This window comes from Mytilinidion resinicola, assembly GCF_010093595.1.
Source record: "Mytilinidion resinicola strain CBS 304.34 unplaced genomic scaffold BDZ99scaffold_4, whole genome shotgun sequence".
Lineage (NCBI taxonomy): Eukaryota > Fungi > Ascomycota > Dothideomycetes > Mytilinidiales > Mytilinidiaceae > Mytilinidion > Mytilinidion resinicola.
This window is the reverse complement of record NW_022985440.1, coordinates 810128-828284: the sequence shown is the minus strand read 5'-3', so window position 1 is coordinate 828284 and position 18157 is coordinate 810128. Positions and strand designations below refer to the sequence as shown.

The window sequence follows — 18157 nt, the reverse complement described above, 5'->3', positions numbered from 1 at the left end:
CCTATTGTGAGCACAATGTTGTTATTTGAGAGCTTTGTCGTTGTACGAGAAAGCCGTTGGGTAGTTCACGCTATGAACAAACTCCTAATTCTTCAAGAGTAATTACTGAAGCATGATTAGGCGCACTGCAATCAGGACTAGCTCCAGTGTTCAAGTGATCCAAAGCTCTTGGTGTTAAGGCACGCTTGTCACATGTGACCCGAGCTCTAGCACATAGACGACGTTGAGTACATAAGGGTGGGGCCTACGAATCCCTTACATCATATCAGGGGGCGTCACGTTGAGAGGACCAGAAGTACATCTTTACTTTGAGTTTTCCATTATACAATAGGTGTTCTCCCAGAGGACGATCACACCGCTCGCTAAGAGTGAAGATTCTAGGAATCCCGTTGCCTTCGAACATACGAAACTCGTGTTCAAAAGAAAATTGACGAATGAGATGGAACCGAATGAAGCCCTTTCGTCCAGTGGTTTTTTTGCCCAACGCCTAATAGCGACCCCCAAAACTCCATCATTGCTTTCGTGACCAGAGGGTATCACCAAAAAGAACCCGGTATCCAAACCCGTCCATAATGTATCTTAAATCCGGCAGCAGATGATATATATAACCATAACTCAACGAAAACAAGGCGTACGAAACCCGACTACAAGGGCATCGGTGGCCCATAGCAATACAGTGCAGGACGCTGACCTATTGAATCTTGTCTGACGCTGCTTCGGGTGCGCCAGCGAGACGATCTCACATCTCATGCAGGCCTCTAAGCAGACATCGACGGACTACAAAAAGTAACATTCAGGTGCCAACAGACTAATATCGTAGTACTGTATTTGGCTTGACAGCCGATATCGTTTGTTCAAGTGGGAAGATGGCATAAAAATGACAAGTGCTTCTGACAAGACTAGAGTGGTACTACTGCGAAGGTGTCTCCCAGGCACTCTGCTCGATGAAGCTGTTCCATTCGCCAGGTGTTACTGCGCCCGCGCTACCCTGAGCACTGTTGACACGGGTCATGTTTGTGGATTGATTCTCACTGAAGTTGCCGTCGAGGCCAAATCCGTAGTTGGCATCGAATGGTGTATCAACTGCCTCATTCTTGACGACGGTGGATGAATAAGGATCGTTCACAGCTGAAGTTTGTGACGAGTCATTGTAAGATGGCGCCAAGGTCTGGTTGATGCCGGCGTTGGCTGCAGCGGAGGGCGATGACTTGGATGATGGATTCGGGTTGTAGCTGTAGAACGGCTGACTCAGGTGCTGGCTTCCATTCATGAGCATTGCACTGTATGGGTCCATGCCGAAGCCATTGCCGAGAAATTGTTGGGACTCTGTGGGAAGAGCCATTGAGAGAGGCTCAAAAGGGTTCATATTGATGTGCTGCGATGCAGGGTTGAATCCTGGAGGCATTCCACCCATGTAGGGCATCTGCTGCGAGCCTGACATATGTGCTTCATGCTGAAGGTTGGCGTACGACGGAGTTGAGACATCCTGAGTAGGATTAAAGGCAGGTGTGGAAGAGAGTTTCAGGTTGTGGATGTTCGTCGAAGTTCGCGAGGCGTTTGGTCGTGTTGGATCATCCGTCTCTGTGCCAGGGGAAAAGACTTTGGGAGGCATGGAATTGCGACGAAGCTCATCTGGCCGGGGAGTCTCAGGGCCACCTGTGGGCTGGTAATGAGATTGATAGCTGGCTTCCTGTGTAGTTGCAATAGACGCTGACCGATGGTGGGGACTCGGGCGGAATGATGTGTTCGATGGTGGCATGGGATACGGGGCGTGCCGATAGTTCTGTGGTTGCTGCTGTTGCTGTTGTTGATACATTTGTGGCGGTAGGACTTGAGGCGGGGCGATGGGCTGCATCATCTGGTAATTGATCTGAGCGGCGTTTGGAAACTGCATAGGAAAGGCATTTGCGAAGGATGCTCCATTGTGAGCAGCCATTGCGTTCCTCGTGCCGGCATGGGACTGGATATAGGCCTGTAGCCTTCTGTTGAAGTCGAGGGAGTGGGTTTGAAGATGAGCAGTCAGGCGACGGTACTGTGCCGGGAGGTTATCGTCCTCCTCTTCGTACATTTCCTCGTTCATCACATCTTTCTCGGTAACACGAAGACCGCGTCCGGTTCTTTTCTTGTGGATGTCGGATGCTCTCCGGGCAGATTCGACACGCGCTTCAAGGCTCCGGTCACTGCGCCTTGAGGCCGCGATGTAAGCTCTGCCAAGCAATGTCAGTCTGAGTGCAGAAAGCTAATAGATTCAGACAGTGACGTGCCTCTCCTGGTTCTCCTCGTGCGTCCGTTCTGTCTTCACCGGCTTGATGGTGGCAGGAATGGAGCTGGTGCGTACGGGCGGCATATTGGAAGGGTGTGGTTGCTGCTGCAGGTGGGCAGCAACGAATATCGTACTGGAATTGATAACGACTCGTTGAAGGCAGATGATGGATTGGTAGGAATGTGATGAAGGAAGAGGATGGATGAAGCAACGGCTGGGAAGCAGAGCAGCAGAGGTACAGGCAGCTAAGGTTTAGCGGGGACGGCAATCGATGCCAGCCGCGGCCAGCCAGGGGTGACGCTGGTGGGAAAGTGAGAAGTCGATGGCGAGGCCCTGGGCGAGTCGAATGCGATGCGTGCAAGGGTGCTGGGATCGATGGCGTTGGGAAGCGGCTGTGGAAAGCGAACAACAGGAACAACGACCCCGCGCACCGTCTGCGAGAGCGCCTGGAGCACCTAGCGTGAAGCCGACGTCGATATGACGGGCTGCTTTGTTGCGGGCGCTGCCCTAGTGGTGCTGGTATTCCACGGGCTGGGAGGCGGAGACGCTGGAGAGCGAGGGACTGCCGGGACGAAGGCGGAACAAACAGCGACGGACAGAGGCAAATATTAGATAAGGACGGCTTCTCGACGACCTGGCGCGGCAGCGTCCCAGGCGTCCTATGGGCTCGCGCGGGCATCGTCGCGGCCCTAGAGGGGCCACGGCACCCTAGCAGCGCCGCCGTCTTCATGGCTCGGCACCGTTCGTGGGGCAGCGTGTGCACAGACCGTGGCCGTGGTTGTGAGCGTGCTGCTTGGCCGCTCCGGCATCCTGGGCCGGGCAGAGACAATTCGGGGCACAGCTGGAGCCTCGTTGGCTCGCACGCCCAGGGACGCCCCGCTAGAATCTCTGTGGCACCCGCCCGCCGATTAACGAGGCGGCCGGTGCTCTCGGGATGCCCTCAGGCGCCGCTTTGTCCGCTGAGACGCAGGAAGCTGCCAGGTGTGACAGCAGTGTCGGTGGGGGATTGCCAGCGTTCATGCTTCACCCCTCGCAGCCGTGTTCACGGCCACGAAGAGCCACTGGCCCGCGCCGGAACGAGGGAGCGCACTGCAGTTGTCGTGTCCATCGTGAAAGTCTTGGAACCTGCACATGTAACCCCTCGCCAACAGCTGGCAGCAGACACACAGCTTCGAAGCTTTGCAGTCCACGGCTGCCGATCCTGGCATCGCCACACTTCGCATTCGCATTTCGAGCTTCGTCGGCTGTTCAAGCGTCGAGCGGCAGGGACTGCACTGCTTGGTAATAAGGACGCCTTGCCGGGCGCGAGCTGCAGTCAAAGAGTCGCAACAGGTGGCACTGCTGAAGGTGACGCAGATGTGAGGTCAGAAGCCCTGTTCGCGGGCATCATAAACCTCCAAGCAGTCCGAATTCGAGGCGCTCTCGAAGCTATTTGAAATCGCAGCAGGCCAGGCCGTGATGGTACGAAGGACTTCGTTTTTTTTGATCAATCAGCAAGCCGAAATGGCGAGGCATGCCGCCCCCACCCAAATTTAGCCTATACACCCACCTTACAGCACCACAAAAGTACATTCACTCGATTTAAGGCCCCAAGTTTGTAATTTGATTGTGATAAAATTATGGTTGTGGTGTATTGTTTTGGTGAATGTAAACATTGGTTTTCAGGGGCTCAGGTGCGGGGCCGAGCCTCGGCTGATTGATAAAAAAACGAAGTCCTTCGTAATGTGCGCATCTTCTAGAAAAGGCCCTCCTTAAGCCCCGAGAAACCCACCATTCACCATCGGCGCCTGTGTGGCCCGTGCACCGACGCAGAGTCGATAAGCGAGAGAAGCTTATCGCTGATCCCCGATCTCTCCACTCTTTCTCCCGACGTGCTTCACACGACGCACCCTGTCACGGCTTGTCGCGAGGCGGCTTCCTCCGCCCTGGATTGGCCCTTCGACCTCCCTGTGCAGATGCACCGTGAAATCGTGTCACATACACGCAGCATTCCGACTTGCGCTGTCTAGCTGTCAAAGGGAACCACAGATCGCCTCTTCTCCGCGCAGCTACGCGCCCAACATGTGCCAACGGATTGCTGACAATGGGTGTTTTCTGGAGTAGAGGCCTGCACAGTAGGGCAGTCAGGTTTCTTCATGTCATGTGACGTTGTTCCAATCTTGTTTCAAAGTACGTGGGGTTTTCGTCATCCAGACGGTTGCGCGCAAAGCTCTCGACTATTCCATATTAGATTCGAACCGCGTTAACTTCAGCAAGGCAGTCCAGTCCGGTAGGCTGCATAGGATGCTTTAGAGGCCGAGGATCGCCGGCTGCCGGCCTATCGCGCGACGGAGGTAAATCCGAACAATTCTCCCTGCAAATTACGTCTGGCGAGGGCTCCGCTTCGTGCCATTTGCTGTTAGCTTCACTCCTAATGCCGCTACCCGCGGGTCTCTAGATGCAAGCTAACATCTATCCGCCTATCGCGCTATGCGGTCAGGTAGGAGATCCGCCCGGAGTATGCCATGGAGCTCTCCTTCTCTTGTGTTTCTTGGCTGGCTCTCGAATACCAGCAAAGCCCGCCTGCGAGCATGTCCTCACGTTTCCGGCTCAGTCACTTGCGGGCGTCGGGTCCTGATTCAACTAAGCGTTTGATCGCGGGAACAGTTGCTGAATGCCTTACCTGGCCTTTACAACGGTACTTGTTGGTATCAATGAGAGTTTCCGGTTTTGTATGCCTCATCTTTCTTCCAGTACAATTCTCAATGCTGCAGCTTTACGCGTGCAGTATATACCATTTATGTCTTTAAGGATCTCTTTCCGGCCTGTTATCGTTTTCCTAATAACACTCCTTCCAAACATTGTTCAACCATGCCCGCAAGAAATGTGGGTTGCTCATACAAAGCACTATTGCAATATGCGTGAGCGTAAGGACCACTTCTAAGCCATCGCATTGTTAAGTTATGCTCCACTCACCATCCTGGGCCTCCGTTACCTATCAACTCGGAATCCCGGCAGCCATGTCGTCGCACATCCTCGTACCTTCGTCCCAGTCCTCGCGGCTACTCGCAGCCAGGCGCGAACCACCCGGCAGCACCAGGCCACGTATTCACCACAAAGCAAAACACCTCTGACCGCTCAGGTGTCGTGACCATAGCCCGGCGCTGTCGTGAATGCCGGCTTCAAAGTGGCATGCGTATCCGTCACCGCAGCAGAGACTCCGCAACAGGCGCAACGCACATGTGAAATCTCAAAGCCGAGCTTTCACCCACGCTCTGCGACAATTTTTGGGGCTAATCTGTGCTCCAGAAATCGGAAGGGTCCGCATGTTGTAGCAGGGCTGTGCATAGCGTTGAGAGTGAGGCGCGGTAGGCGTGCAGTGATCGACCAAGATCTATCACGCAAACACCTGGTCTTCCTGCGATTTGCTTGCACCACCGTGTAACCTGGGCGTTGCTCCATCCAAAAACCCCGCACTTTGCGGATCGAACTTCGTTTCTTGGCTACTGAGCAAGCCCACGTCAAGGTATGCAGTCATCTCAACCTCATCTCAAACCCCAACCGAATGAGCTACGCTTCCACCCTCCAAATCCGCACCCTGTGATCATATTCATTCCCTCTTGAGCTCTTCCCCCTAAACCAAACTCCCTCACCCTCTGCCAAAAACAACCAAACCCCATCAACCATCCCTCCCATGTCTCAGGTCACAGCTCCCTACATCCCCAACGCTACACCCGCCATTCCCGCCGCGGCGAACCCTAGTTCCCCACGCGCATGCTCCAATCCCCCTCCGCCACCCCGCTCCCATACAGACCCGCCTAGGCCTAGCCGTTTATCACATCCTCTGCGCCAGTGCCGACTGCCTAACCACTGTTTGCGATCTCCCAACCCTGCATACCCAAGACCCGCGGCCCTCGGGAGCTGGGCTCGCTCCCCGCGGTTTCCAGTTGATCCCGCCTTTCGCTATCGCCAATCTGATCGCCTGGCGTTCGCACCCGGGTGGCCCTGCAGACGGGACGGGACGGGACGGGGCCCACAGGGGCTCGTGTTGTTGCCACTACGGAGTGACAGGGAAGCTGGGCAACCTCAGCGTGCCATCGGAGCGCACACCCTTTGATCCCAGCTGTAGGACACGACAACGGCTGGCACGAGAACGGGTAGCCCGGGGTGGCGCGTTCAGCTCCCCAGCTCCCCAGTTGCCGGCCCACCCACCTGTCAAGGCGGATCACGGTTCGCGGCTGAATCACAGACGAGAACGGGCATGGGAGTGCGAGATTTACTTTCCTCATTTGCTAATCTAGAATACGAAGGCCTTTCGCCAGCGGCCGAGCCCATGACCTGTCGAGGTGGTCCCCTATTGGCTTCACATCTTTTGATACTTGACCCTTGTCAGTCATATTCATCAGCCATTCGTCCCGCCATTCGTCGTGTAATTCATGCCCTCTACGTGAGCATGTCGCCCGCTTTTCCCTCGCCAGCCCAGCTCCAGAGCACACACGCATACTGTTCTATCCACCCGCACGATGCATGCAGACCCAGCCCCAACCCAAGCAAAGCGTGAAAGACCGTTACTCCGCTCCGCTCTGCAAGTTAGCGTCACAGCACAGCAAGCCGTCCCAAAAAGCCGAGAAAACATGCCCGCGAAACCAACAGTGAAAGTAAGGCGAGAGAATTTTTTCATTTCGCAACAGCAGCGCTGAGGACTTGCGTCCTGAAGAAGCCGCCCTTTGTGCGCTCGATCACTTGCTGGTAGACGGACTGGGGCGGGTGGTTCATGACGACGGTGCCGGCTTGGTAGTCGATCTTGGCATCGACGCGCGTGTCGCGGATGAGGTTGACGATCCATTTCTCGCCTTCGTCTTGGGTGAGGCCGAGGCGGGTGGAGAGGTCCCTAAAAAGTATTAGTCATGCGAAATGAAGATCAGAGCTAGAATTTTGTCTTACTTGATGTCTATCCTCTGGTGAATCTTGCAGTATGTCTCGGAGATGAGATGGCGTGCGGCATCCACAAAAGGAGCGGCAGAGTTGGCTAGGAAAAAGTCGTTGCTGAGGAGGATCTCGGTCTCTGAGAGTTTCTTCTGTGCCTCCTCGAAGTCAAAGTCAATGTAGAGCGCCTTGATGAAGTCCGTGGCAGGGTCGCGGTATTCGTAGCCTTCTTGTCGCACGATTCTCACTAGGTCCTTCAGCTGCTTCTGGTATTGGTTCGAGTTGCGGTTGCGGTTACGGTTCGTGATGACGGCGACTGCGAGGTAGCGGAGGACCCAGGGGCAGTTTGTCTGGATAGTGTTGATGTAGGCGGGCGAGAAGAACATCTCGGTAAGGGTGTCCTTTGCAGAGTCGTAGTTGAAGAAGGGGAACAGAGACCAGTGGATCAACCAGGTGCGGTGGTGGAGCTGAGCGAGGGGGTTGTTGAAGAGCCGTGTGTCGATGGACTCTTTCACCTTTGTGATCTCCTCCATGGCGGCCTCCCAGTTCCCACTAAGGATTTCGCTGGCGAGCTTGCCCCAGGTGGCTTCGGCGACCTTGTCATTGTCGGTGGACTGTCCTCTTAATTAGCTTGAGCTGTGAATTCATTGAAATTCGGTCAATATACCAAGACTCTGAATCTGTATAGTAGCTCAGCGGCTTCGCCGTACATGCCGCAGCTGTACTGGAAGTTCCCATACTCATAGAGCTGATTGACCATCTCGTCTGTGACTTTGAAATTCTCCTTCAGGTAGTTCATGTTGGCCACCTTGTCACTCCTGAGCGCGTTGATGACCGTCTCGTCGGTCAACAGGTCTCTTATCTTGGCCGTCTCTTGCTCCAACCGGTCCCGCGTCTTCAGCGTGCTCTCCCTCTTTATGCTGTACTCCGCAGGCACTTCGTCAAGGCCCTTCACGTCCTGTTCCAGCTGGCCCACATAGTCTATCATGTTGGTCGGCTTCAACAGTTGTAAGAGGATCTCCTTGCTCTCCCTTGACTGCTCGCCCTCGTCGTCAGCGCCATAGGTGAAGTTGAAAAGCGGGAAGATCAGGTGTCGGTCCAGGTTCTGGATCAGCTTCGGCAGGAGGTCGTACTGGGTAGCGATGTCTTCGCTGCTGTCGGTGGTGGTGTCTGCCATGCTAGGCGTGCTCTGGCGACTCGGTCTCGACGATTACAGGCTCAAGCGGCGGTCGAGAGATGCGGGCGACTTGTTGGCGGAGGGGACGCGGAAACAATGAAGTGCGGGAACGGCCTCGCTAAAATTTGGGCGACGGAGTGACGGCAACCTCACTATAGACCTCCCTTCACGCCTCGCCCTCACCAACGCGCGCAACCAGCCCGGCGCATCTTCAATTGATCCAGGAGAGCATGCAATACGCTATATATTCAACCATGGCGCTTTCCCAGCCTGTTCTATCGTTCCTGAGACCTTTGGGACCCCCTAATCCGTCTTCCTTCCGACATCTCCTCCGCTTTTCCACCGCCTCGCGTTCAAGACTTGAAGGTATTCATTAATTGCTTCAGACCTTGCGCATAGATTCTGACTCTTTTAGCATCTACATCACCTCTTTCGACTCCGGCCACCGCGGCTTCAATCTCCTCAACTCCCTCACCTACACAATCTCGCGACGCCGACATAGCAGCAGCAGAAGCAGCAACAGACGCGGACAATCCCACATCCCCAATACCTTCTTCAAAGGCGCTACCTTCGAAAAGATTCCCCAGTCCAGCATCCCAAACACAGAAAGAGCTCAGATTCCATGTCGCCCGGACGCCATCGAACTTCCTCCCAGTGTACAAGGACGCAAAAGCCGGTGGAAACAAGCATTTGACGACAGTGAGGAAGATTAGTGGTGATGCGACGCAGCTGAAAGATGAGCTCAGTGAACTGTTGGCTCTACCGAAGGGGCATGCTTTCATAAACCCGGTGACAGGGCACGTTGTTGTGAAGGTGAGTGTCAAATACACGCTGGGAGACGCAAATTGCTAACGTTCTTGCTTTTAGGGCTGGTATAAGGACCAGATCGTCAAATATCTTGAGTCGAAGAACTTTTGATGTGTTCATTTGTACTATATCAATGCGTTGAAATGATCAGTAGAAACTGGACTACTGTCTGTAGTTATAGGGATTTGTATACAGCTAGTACAACACCCCAATGTGCACCCAAGCAATTTCCTTTCCCGTTTATGGAACCGAGCTGCTCCTACTCCAGCCTGAGCTGTGGCTGAGTTGGGTGAGCAGATCCCGAGTTGAGGCTGAGCAGCCCGAGCACGGGCCTGAGTAGCATAAACGCTTGGGCGGGGCCTGTTTCGGGCTCCTCGAAGTCGGTTATTCTTGCCCAGTCGCATGCCCACTGGCTTCGGCAAGTAACCTTGAAGTCTCGCCTAGCCGAAACAGATTTGCGGCGCCAACTTGAGACTCTTGATAACGTCTCCCTTGTGCAGCTAGCTTCGATAATCTCATTGGTGTTGGATGCTGCATCCACAGAAAGTCACCTTCCACGTTGCTGAAGATCAACGAACTCAACGGCAATGTTCGAAAATATTCTGTACCTGCGAGCAGCTCTAAGAAGTTCATCGCAGGCTTTGATATACTGACTTATTTTTCTTAGTCGCTCTATTAAAGACCTTGTTGCGCTTCCACTCCAAATACCAGGGGTATAGAGACAAGTTTAAGATCTTTCTCGTACTGTCAAAAAATGGAGTGAATACCCTTGACCAGACCCTGAAGACGCTTTTCGAACGTAGAAGACCGTCTATATCGCTCCTCGTTCTGCAGGATCCGTGGAATCGCCTTCAATCCATCGACAAGGACTCCGTGCTTGCCAGTATTCGCGGCGAAACGAATGATGAGACAGTCTCTCAGAATTGCTTCCTCGATGCAGGCCGCTAGGACATGAAGGGGATCGTCAGAGTAGGCACATATGAATGCCAAATTTGGTGTTATGGAGATTTCATGCTTAAATGATAGAGTCCTGCTGGGCTGCGATCCTTGCTCCTTGATATACTGGCTGGATACGTTGATGCTTGGCTGCTTAGGTAAATCGTTTACAAGGCTCAGGAGAGCAATTTCCGCCGACAGAAGATCGATAGGGGTTGCCATCCTACGCAAACGTTTTACTGCTAGGTTCATGCGATGATTGTAAGGCCGGAGGGGAAAAGGTTTCGCTGAGGAGTCGCGACTGGACTTTGTAAAGTTTGACCTTCTGAATCCCTCGTGGAAAAATTGCTGACAACGACCTGAATGGTGTATCGTGATGGTAGATGACTGAAGCGTCGCTAACGAAATTTCGGAGGCCTTCGAATTCAGACAGGGAGGCAATTGGCGAAATTAGGTTTGGGTGCGGATTTCTCAGGTACAGTGTTTCCAAAGCATCCTTGAAACCAGCTAGCACCTTAAAAATCCGGGGATATTCCCGTGGTACTCGAGCATCGATAAGATCGTTGAACTTGAATTCTTTTAACGACTTGCAGAACAGAAGGACTTCAATTAAGCATTCAGGCGATAAGCTGGCTTCCATAAAGGCTAAACTTGTAATATTACTGAAATTCTTGCGAAATTTATTCGGGGCCCCAAATTCCCCAATTACAGACTTTACGTGAAGTGTCCTGAGAGAAGGTAGTACAAATATTGCTGCGATGTCGTATACTGAGGCTGGTTTAGAAGCAATATTGATCTCTTGTAGATGTTCGAATAGGGAGGTACCCACACGGAGAATGTGGCATATCGGATACTTTAAAATTTCGCAAGGCACTATCGATCGGAAATAAGCTTCAGAGATTTCAAAGCCATGGGGATGGAGTCTCCTGTGTTCATCCGGAAGGATATTGATTCGACGTAGGTTTGGTAGATACGCCAGGAAAAGGACCGCGAAAGCCTCGCGAAGGTTATTGCGAAGATCTTTTATCCAAGACTGCTGGACATCTTGCGGTAGATTCAGACGTTCCACCCGGCTGATAAAGTGATTCAACCGTTCGTTTTTGGCCTATATGGACATATATAGACTTTGCAATTGAAAGTTGACGTGTTGGACGTAGGAAGCAAGTTCTGGTCTTTGAAGTATAGTAGTAAGGAAGGCTTGTAGATTGTCGCTCCGCCCGTAAATTCTCGATATAGGAGTCTCACGGCAGACTCGTAGAAGACGCTGGAGTAGCATAGCATCATATACTGTTGGTGAGAGAACCCGCCGAGCCCGAGGATTGTAAGAAGAAGTTCCAAGGGGAGGCGACTGATAGGTGATCGGGCATTCATCTTGGGCTCAGTAAGTGGTATCGATGAAGGAAAAGTGCAACCGAAGCCGTTAAATAAGTGCTGGGAGGATTGACTAGGCCGATTCGGGAGTCGTACAGGGCACTGATTTGGAGTCCTCACCCACCTACACCAGCTTCAGCCTTATTTGCAGAACTCGTGCGAGAAAAAACGAATCGTAAGCCAGCGAGCTACCTCCTCACCCCCGTGACGCAACTGCGCGCTTAGCGTCTCGCAACGACGCGCCCTGCCAAGCTCCTCGCGGACACGTAGTACAAGGTGCCCTAAGTCCTACTGCACGCGTCCTAGTCACCGTAGCTGGAAATATTCATCAAAGAAGTCTCTCTGGTGGATAGTGGTGGATAGCCGCATCACAACCACATCACCTACTGCCTCCGCTTGGGCGATGCGATCATCTATCTAGGGTAGTCCGTCAAGAGAAACTGGATACGAAAGCCACCTGACGTACGACTACCGAAACTGGCCTTATCCAGCTCGCCGACGTGGATGGGTCCTAATCGTACGACAGGACAACCTTGGGCTTGCTCTAACTCTGAGACCGAGACAGAACACGGCGAGTGCGTAGGGAACCTCTTTTTATGAGAATTTCTTAACGTTAACGCATTACAGATCCCTCGGACGAAACTTATTAAAGCCCCAGAAACCTCCAACTCCGCGAACGGGATGGAATTAGGGCTTATAACATGGAATACGGCGTTTAGCTGGTCCATACGACGGAAGAGATGATAATAGATGCTGCACAAGATGTATTAGTGCGGACTGAGGTCATAGACAGAGCTGTCGCCTTTCTACAAAAGTTGGTGGAGTACAATGACCACACGGCGATTACGTTGAATCAGATGGAAGAGTACGCCAACAAAGGCGAGAGTCTACCCCACGACCAGCTCCTCAAGTTCGCTGGAAAGACGATACAGGGAGTATCTCCAGGTTTTGCCGAAAGCGTCATGGAATTTAATGACCAGGAGCAGGCCGCTGGCCACTGTTAAAGTTGCCACTGGTATGTTCTCTCGTGGAAGGAGTTGTAGCTGGGTTGCATTTTTAGCGGCTCTGAATGCTTTTATTGTTGGTATATCTGGGTAGTCACTTTTTGTTTGTCATTGGCGCATCGGGTAACTGTTCTATGGACTTTACGCTCCTTTCTAAACTTTCCACTTGCTCCTCCTTAGCGACTTGATTCTTTCCACAGCAACTTGACTACATATTCCTTCTCTTTCTCTTCCGGATCTTCGTAGATGAGCTTTCAGGGTAGCAGAATTGGGAACTGAGTCCTGAGTCCAAGAATACTATGCGGGCGGTGTCCACCGGAAGAGATCTGGGTGCCAGCTCGATAGTGGCTACGTATATAGGTATGTATGTGAGATTTTTAGCAGTAGGGGTTGCTTTGAAATATATACACGTATTGAATCGGAGATGAACTGTTGTCATGCTAGTTCGTCTTGAATGCTACCTAAGTACAGAGCAGTGCAACAGGCACGTGGTATGAATTAATCAAGTCATGAAAACTATTTGGTAATGGAGAAGGAACTAAGGAGTCGTCGAAGTGGTTTCTGCGCATATGAATTCTGAGCTACTGGACTTTGCACTGCTCCCTTTGAAGCTGCTGAACTTTGGCCCACTGGATTCGGGTTCTCAAGCCCTGGATTTTGCATTGCTGCATTCTATACTACTAGGCTTTGAGATACCCCCGGAGGTTGGACTGCTGCATTTTGAGCTGCATTTTGAGCTGCTGTTTGAGCTTGTGCATTCCGAACCTGTGCATTCTGAGCCTGTGCGTTCTGTGCAGCCGGAACCTGAGCCTGAGATGTTGGTGCTTGAGGCCTTGGGTTCTGTGTTGCTGAAGCTTGTACTGTTGGAATTTGAGGTGATGGATTCTGTGATACCGAAGTCTGAGGTGCTGGATTCGGTGCTGCTGGAACCTGAGGTCCTGGAACCAGTGTTGCTGGATTCGCGGCTAACTTGCTTTTTGCTGCGGATGCAGCTCTCAGTAGGCCTTGGGTTGACTCATGGCGGTTGATTCCGGCGTACTTGAAAGCTGTGAAACCAATGAAGTCATTGGCTTCGATGTCCGCACCACGATCGATCAACAACTTCACTACCTTGTCGTGTCCGTCATTTGCAGCCCATATAAGTGCTGTCCGCTTCATGTTGTCCTTCGCATCTACTTCTGCCCCACCATCTAGAAACAATTTCACAAGATCTTCGTTCCCACCTCTTGCGGCTGCCATTAACGCAGTGAACTCCTTTTTATCTGAGACGGCTTTCGCTGCGCCCTTTTCCAACAGGAGTTGTACTACTGCGTAGTATCCGCCTCTCGCAGCGTACATGAGTGGTGTCCATCCGTCATCATTTGTTGTGTTGATGCCTCCCCCGTCGTCAAGGAACAATCTGACTATAGTCTCGTTCCCGCCTCTTGCTGCCCATATCAAGAATGTCCTCCCTTTCGAATCCACTGCGCTTTGTTGAGCCAGAGGTCTGCTATTCAGAAGAAGGTTCACCGCCCCTGCCTGGCCACTACCTAAAGCCCACATTAGCGGTGAAGACCCCTCCTTATCTGCCGCGTCCGTCTTTGCACCGTGTTCTAGAAGAGTCTCCACAACCTTCTCATGACCCCCAGCAGAAGCCCGTATCAATGGTGTTGCTCCTTCTTTATCGGCTCTATCTATGTATGCACCGTTTTCCAGTAGTATCTTGACCAGCTTCTCATGGCCCACAGCTGAAGCTCGTATCAGTGACGTCGTCCCTTCCATATCTGATGCCTCTTTATCCGCACCACATTCCAGAAGATGCTTCAGTACCTCTTCATGACCACCGTCGGAAGCCCATATCAATGACGTTCTCCCTTCTTTGTCCACTGCCTTCTTCTCTGCGCCAAGTTCCAGGAGGAGCTTCACCACTTCCTTATGGCCTGCGACCGAGGCCCATATCAGCGGTGTCAACCCTTTCTTGTCTGCTGCATTTTTATTTGCACCGTTTTCCAGGAGAAGATTCACAACTCTTGCGTGGCCACCACCCGAAGCCCACATCAGAGGTGTTACCCCATTGCTGTCCGCCACGTCAATTTCCAGTTGCGGGCTCGACAGCGACAGCAACAGCTTTACTACCGGTTGAGAACCCTTCCCCGAAGCCAATGACAGTGGCGTTCGGTTGTCACCACTTTTTGGGTAGGGCGGTGCCGTTTTAGTCATCTTGATTAGAGTCCATGCAACTGCCCTATGCCCTTCCCGTGCCGCCCACAATAACGGCGTGTGGCCTTTGTTATCTGCCAAGTCCGCATTCGCCTGCCCATCTGAGAGCAGAATCTCTGTCACGGCACTGTGACCACCTGCTGCGGCCCACGACAACGGTGTTCGGCCCTCGGTATCAGGGAGATTCACTGAAGCTTTGCTGTCGGCGAGAAGCAGTTTCAGCACCTTGTAATGACCGTATCGCGCGGCGAATAAGACCGGAGTCTGGTTCTTAAGGTCCTGGGCGTCCCCAAGTGGTTGTGGGTTCGGGCATGCGTTGGGTCCCCCTGGTTGCGCTTTTCGCAGTTCTTTTTCTCTTTCCAACAACAGGCCCACCACCTTTATATTTCCACCTTGTGCTGCCCACGAGAGCGGCGTACGATCCCTGATATCCTTCGATCGGATATCAGCGCTTTTATTCAGCAGCATTTTCACGGTGTGCCTTCGTCCGTTGCCTGCGGCCCATGACAGTGGGGTCCGTCTGATCACATCTGGAGAATCCAAGGAGGTCTTATTCTTGTCTTTTCCAAGGATCATCTCCATGATCGCTCTATGTTTCTTCTGCCCTTTGGCTGACGCCCGTAAGAATGGAGTTTGAAGACTTTTATCCACCGCGTTAACGTCGATATCGTTCAGAGAGAGCAGTACTTCGACGACATTTTTGTGGCCATTCGCGGCAGCCCATGATAAAGGTGTCTGGCCTCCTTTATCTTTGAAGTTGGCATCAACCATTCCACCCTTTGCAAGGCCGAAGAACTGGTACGGCCAAAATAAATTCACAAAGGCCGGGGCTCTGCCTTCCCAACCATTCGCAAGCAGTAGCTTTACCACTTTGGTGTGGCCATTTCCTGCTGCCCATGACAGTGGCGTCCAGTTCTTGTCATCCTTAGAGTCAGGATTGACATCTTTTCTGGCAAGCAGGAGCTTCACTACTCCCGTATGTCCTCGACCGGCTGCCCAAGAAAGCGGTGTTCGATCATGTTCATCAGTCATGTCCGGGTCTTGTCTCCCTTCTTCAAGCAATACTTTCACGACCTTGTGGTGTCCATTGCCTGCAGCGAGAAATAATGGTCGCCGGGTGATAGACCAGTTCTTGACGTTCGTATCAGCGGTCAGCATTCTCTTCACAGCCTTCTTATCTCCGCGGGATGTAGCAGTCTGAAGATCCATTGTTGGGAGTGTACAAGGTTTCCAGTCGATCGTCCGAGCAGGTATGCGAAATTGACAATTACGCCCCGGTGCTATCAAACAAGCGGTATCAAGGGTGCTCAGCAGGCTCAGCTGAGCTCGCACGGAGTCCATCGCGCTCTAGTTATATTGCACAGTAGGCTGGGTCACGTGAAGTGATGTGCCGCTCAACCTGCAGGTGGCGGCTGTCCCAGGACACCCTCGCGCTTCGGTAAATCCCTGGAATGTCTTCTTGGGAATTTATATCCGTTCGCCTGGAGTTAGGCTGCTGAAAGGCAGCGCGTTGAGCAATTTGATGTTCAACCAAAGCCGTGATTATAATTGCACGATATTTTGAACAAAATCACTGGCGACTGACTTGGTCCAAAGATTTGCTCCGGCATTAGAGTGCAAGATGAACATCTAATCCGAATCATGAGTCTGGCCCCCAGCCTTTTCATATCCGGCAACCTCGCATCGGCATTTACTCCTACAATGTTTTTATAGAGTCTTTACGGGAGACAAGACTTTTGCTTAGGACTATCTAAGTAAGCATACGTAATGTTCACATCGACGTTCCCACTCCTGCTTGCAAGAAGACTACCAGTACGGCTGAGTATGCCGCCGTGGCTGCTAAAGCCTCGTATACTCGGGATCTTGTGATAGCAAGTACCACGAAGAAGACTACTATGAAACCCGATATGACTGCTAACCTATACTCCATCGGCCTTATGTAGGCCAACGCCCAGATAGGTCCAATTAACATAGCCAGTCCAACGATAGAGATCATTACCGAAGAGACTCTCTCCATTCTCTGATTATTCGGCCACACAGTGTCCTCGTTCTTCAGTGACACGATGTTTTTTGGAGCTTCTCTAGAGAACCAATTTTTCAGGAAGGGTACTCCCCACGGAGACCATCGGAAACCACCAAAGGCCACTTTCTCCAGAAAATTACGGCCGGGAGATCGGGACATTGGATGAACGGAAATCAGGTCATCGTCGTGGTCGATATATTCGGACTCTCGTTCATCAATCGCTGTCGGTCGAATGATCCTAAGCCAACGACGCACCCTCGCGATATCATCGGGCTTACAGGATCCACCAGAGACGAGTTGCGAGTAGCCATTCATGAACGAGTCTACAACGACGTAAGAAAGTTTCCGCAATCTCTCCAGAAGGTAAATATATACATACTGTATTTCGCGAGCTTTTCAGGGAGCACATCCTTGATCAAGGTTTGTCTATCATCGTCGCCACAGAAGGGATCATCTCGAAACGTCCCGTTATGAGCATCTAGTGTGTTTCTGTCACTGTACGTCTTGTCCATATAATCCAATTTCTCCTCCAGCTGTACGATTTCGTCTTGGAGTGATAAGGCTACGCGCGCATTCAAAGTCGCGAATCGGCGTACGACAAACAACGCTGGGTCTGATGCCACCCATCTTGAAAAGACTTTGTAACCAATATATTTCCATGGTTTTTCTTTCTCTTCTTTTGCACTGACGCTTTCCGCGCTTGAAGGTCGATGCGGACTTTCCATCGTTGTCTTGGTCGGATTGAACCTACAATACGTACATTGGAGAGTGGTATTTCTATGGGCTGAGCTCACGTATGAGTTCCCGAAGTTGCTAAGGTGAAGCGATTTGCGGCTGAGAATGTGTGCCGAATTGAATGTTTTCGTTTGCCTGCATCCGCCAACAAACCGATGATTGGTCGGTCAATATGAAGGCGCTTCTCAGCATGAAGTCCGTATGCCGTCTCACCAGAAAGACAGCTGGGTGGATGATACCAGATGATATGTGGTGTGCGACTCCTCAATTGTATTGGACGTCGCGTGCCTGAGGGCTGAGAATGTGTGCCGAATTGAATGTTTTCGTTTTCCTGCATCCGCCAACAAAACAAAGGTTAATATGAAGGCGCTTCTCACCAGAAAAACAGCTGGGCAGCCAATCTTCGTAGACCACGTGGATGGTGCCAGAAGATATTTGGTGTGCGACTCCTCGGTCGTATTGGACGTCGGGTGCCTGAGGCTGCAAATTGGCTGAGAGATATCCGTTAGGCTGAGGTTCAGCCTGATCATCCATGTCTGCTGATTCCCACGACTCGCTTGATGGATTCCTTGAGTGGAATGATCCTTGAAAATATAAACCGTACTCGAGGAGACACGGGTAGATCGCGGGCATGTCTAAACGGATCTGCAACATAACTGTATTGCTTTGAAGGAGGTCGCCGAGTTCTGTAATGCAAGCGTCATGGGCAGTTCCAGAAGCAGGGCGCAGTTCCTTGC

General features: G+C 52.0%; 10 protein-coding genes across 10 annotated transcripts; 2 read left to right on the top strand and 8 right to left on the bottom strand.

Annotated features, from left to right (window-relative positions):
• Positions 1–788: 788 nt before the first annotated feature.
• On the bottom strand, positions 789–2466 carry BDZ99DRAFT_228981 (uncharacterized protein). The gene is made up of 2 exons (XM_033713492.1): positions 2265–2466; positions 789–2207 (listed from the first exon to the last, which is right to left on the bottom strand). Exons 1-2 carry the CDS (start codon positions 2345–2347, stop codon positions 911–913), a joined length of 1380 nt encoding a protein of 459 aa, XP_033580918.1. The 5' UTR covers positions 2348–2466; the 3' UTR covers positions 789–910.
• A 525-nt stretch (positions 2467–2991) lies between these two features.
• BDZ99DRAFT_554024 (uncharacterized protein) lies at positions 2992–3809 on the top strand (the record flags this gene model as incomplete). Its single annotated transcript, XM_033727116.1, has 1 exon — positions 2992–3809. The coding sequence occupies one exon, from the start codon at positions 2992–2994 to the stop codon at positions 3697–3699; it is 708 nt and encodes a 235-aa protein (XP_033580917.1). The 3' UTR covers positions 3700–3809.
• Positions 3810–6047: 2238 nt separating this feature from the next.
• Positions 6048–6725, bottom strand: BDZ99DRAFT_228935 (uncharacterized protein). The gene has a single exon (XM_033713491.1). It carries the CDS (start codon positions 6529–6531, stop codon positions 6106–6108), a length of 426 nt encoding a protein of 141 aa, XP_033580916.1. The 5' UTR covers positions 6532–6725; the 3' UTR covers positions 6048–6105.
• On the bottom strand, positions 6429–8443 carry BDZ99DRAFT_567657 (eukaryotic translation initiation factor 3, subunit 6). Its single transcript, XM_033727711.1, has 3 exons — positions 7836–8443; positions 7187–7782; positions 6429–7133 (listed from the first exon to the last, which is right to left on the bottom strand). Exons 1-3 carry the CDS (start codon positions 8343–8345, stop codon positions 6920–6922), a joined length of 1320 nt encoding a protein of 439 aa, XP_033580915.1. The 5' UTR covers positions 8346–8443; the 3' UTR covers positions 6429–6919.
• Positions 8444–8599: 156 nt separating this feature from the next.
• BDZ99DRAFT_516577 (Img2-domain-containing protein) lies at positions 8600–9263 on the top strand (the record flags this gene model as incomplete). Its single annotated transcript, XM_033725083.1, has 3 exons — positions 8600–8711; positions 8761–9158; positions 9213–9263. 3 exons carry the CDS (start codon positions 8600–8602, stop codon positions 9261–9263), a joined length of 561 nt encoding a protein of 186 aa, XP_033580914.1.
• A 636-nt stretch (positions 9264–9899) lies between these two features.
• BDZ99DRAFT_516576 (uncharacterized protein) lies at positions 9900–10310 on the bottom strand (the record flags this gene model as incomplete). The annotated part of the gene is made up of 1 exon (XM_033725082.1): positions 9900–10310. The coding sequence occupies one exon, from the start codon at positions 10308–10310 to the stop codon at positions 9900–9902; it is 411 nt and encodes a 136-aa protein (XP_033580913.1).
• Positions 10311–13555: 3245 nt separating this feature from the next.
• BDZ99DRAFT_352553 (ankyrin) lies at positions 13556–13924 on the bottom strand (the record flags this gene model as incomplete). Its single annotated transcript, XM_033714538.1, has 1 exon — positions 13556–13924. A coding segment is annotated over one exon (369 nt), but the record flags the coding sequence as incomplete, so codon positions are not given.
• A 267-nt stretch (positions 13925–14191) lies between these two features.
• BDZ99DRAFT_380841 (ankyrin) lies at positions 14192–14500 on the bottom strand (the record flags this gene model as incomplete). The annotated part of the gene is made up of 1 exon (XM_033715207.1): positions 14192–14500. A coding segment is annotated over one exon (309 nt), but the record flags the coding sequence as incomplete, so codon positions are not given.
• Positions 14501–14680: 180 nt separating this feature from the next.
• On the bottom strand, positions 14681–15772 carry BDZ99DRAFT_337070 (ankyrin; the record flags this gene model as incomplete). The annotated part of the gene is made up of 2 exons (XM_033714309.1): positions 14681–14887; positions 15530–15772. Coding segments are annotated over 2 exons (450 nt in total), but the record flags the coding sequence as incomplete, so codon positions are not given.
• A 661-nt stretch (positions 15773–16433) lies between these two features.
• On the bottom strand, positions 16434–17410 carry BDZ99DRAFT_486016 (uncharacterized protein; the record flags this gene model as incomplete). The annotated part of the gene is made up of 2 exons (XM_033722750.1): positions 16434–17008; positions 17065–17410. 2 exons carry the CDS (start codon positions 17408–17410, stop codon positions 16434–16436), a joined length of 921 nt encoding a protein of 306 aa, XP_033580909.1.
• Positions 17411–18157: the final 747 nt, after the last annotated feature.

Bases quoted from the DNA above. Each gene is read 5' to 3' on its own strand.
- BDZ99DRAFT_228935 (XM_033713491.1), bottom strand. From the start codon at position 6,531: ATGAGGAAAGTAAATCTCGCACTCCCATGCCCGTTCTCGTCTGTGATT.
- BDZ99DRAFT_567657 (XM_033727711.1), bottom strand. From the start codon at position 8,345: ATGGCAGACACCACCACCGACAGCAGCGAAGACATCGCTACCCAGTAC. The intron at 7,783-7,835 runs GTATATTGACCG...TTAAGAGGACAG, and splicing joins TATACAGATTCAGAGTCTTG to TCCACCGACAATGACAAGGT. The intron at 7,134-7,186 runs GTAAGACAAAAT...AATACTTTTTAG, and splicing joins CACCAGAGGATAGACATCAA to GGACCTCTCCACCCGCCTCG.
- BDZ99DRAFT_228981 (XM_033713492.1), bottom strand. From the start codon at position 2,347: ATGCCGCCCGTACGCACCAGCTCCATTCCTGCCACCATCAAGCCGGTG. The intron at 2,208-2,264 runs GCACGTCACTGT...ATTGCTTGGCAG, and splicing joins CACGAGGAGAACCAGGAGAG to AGCTTACATCGCGGCCTCAA.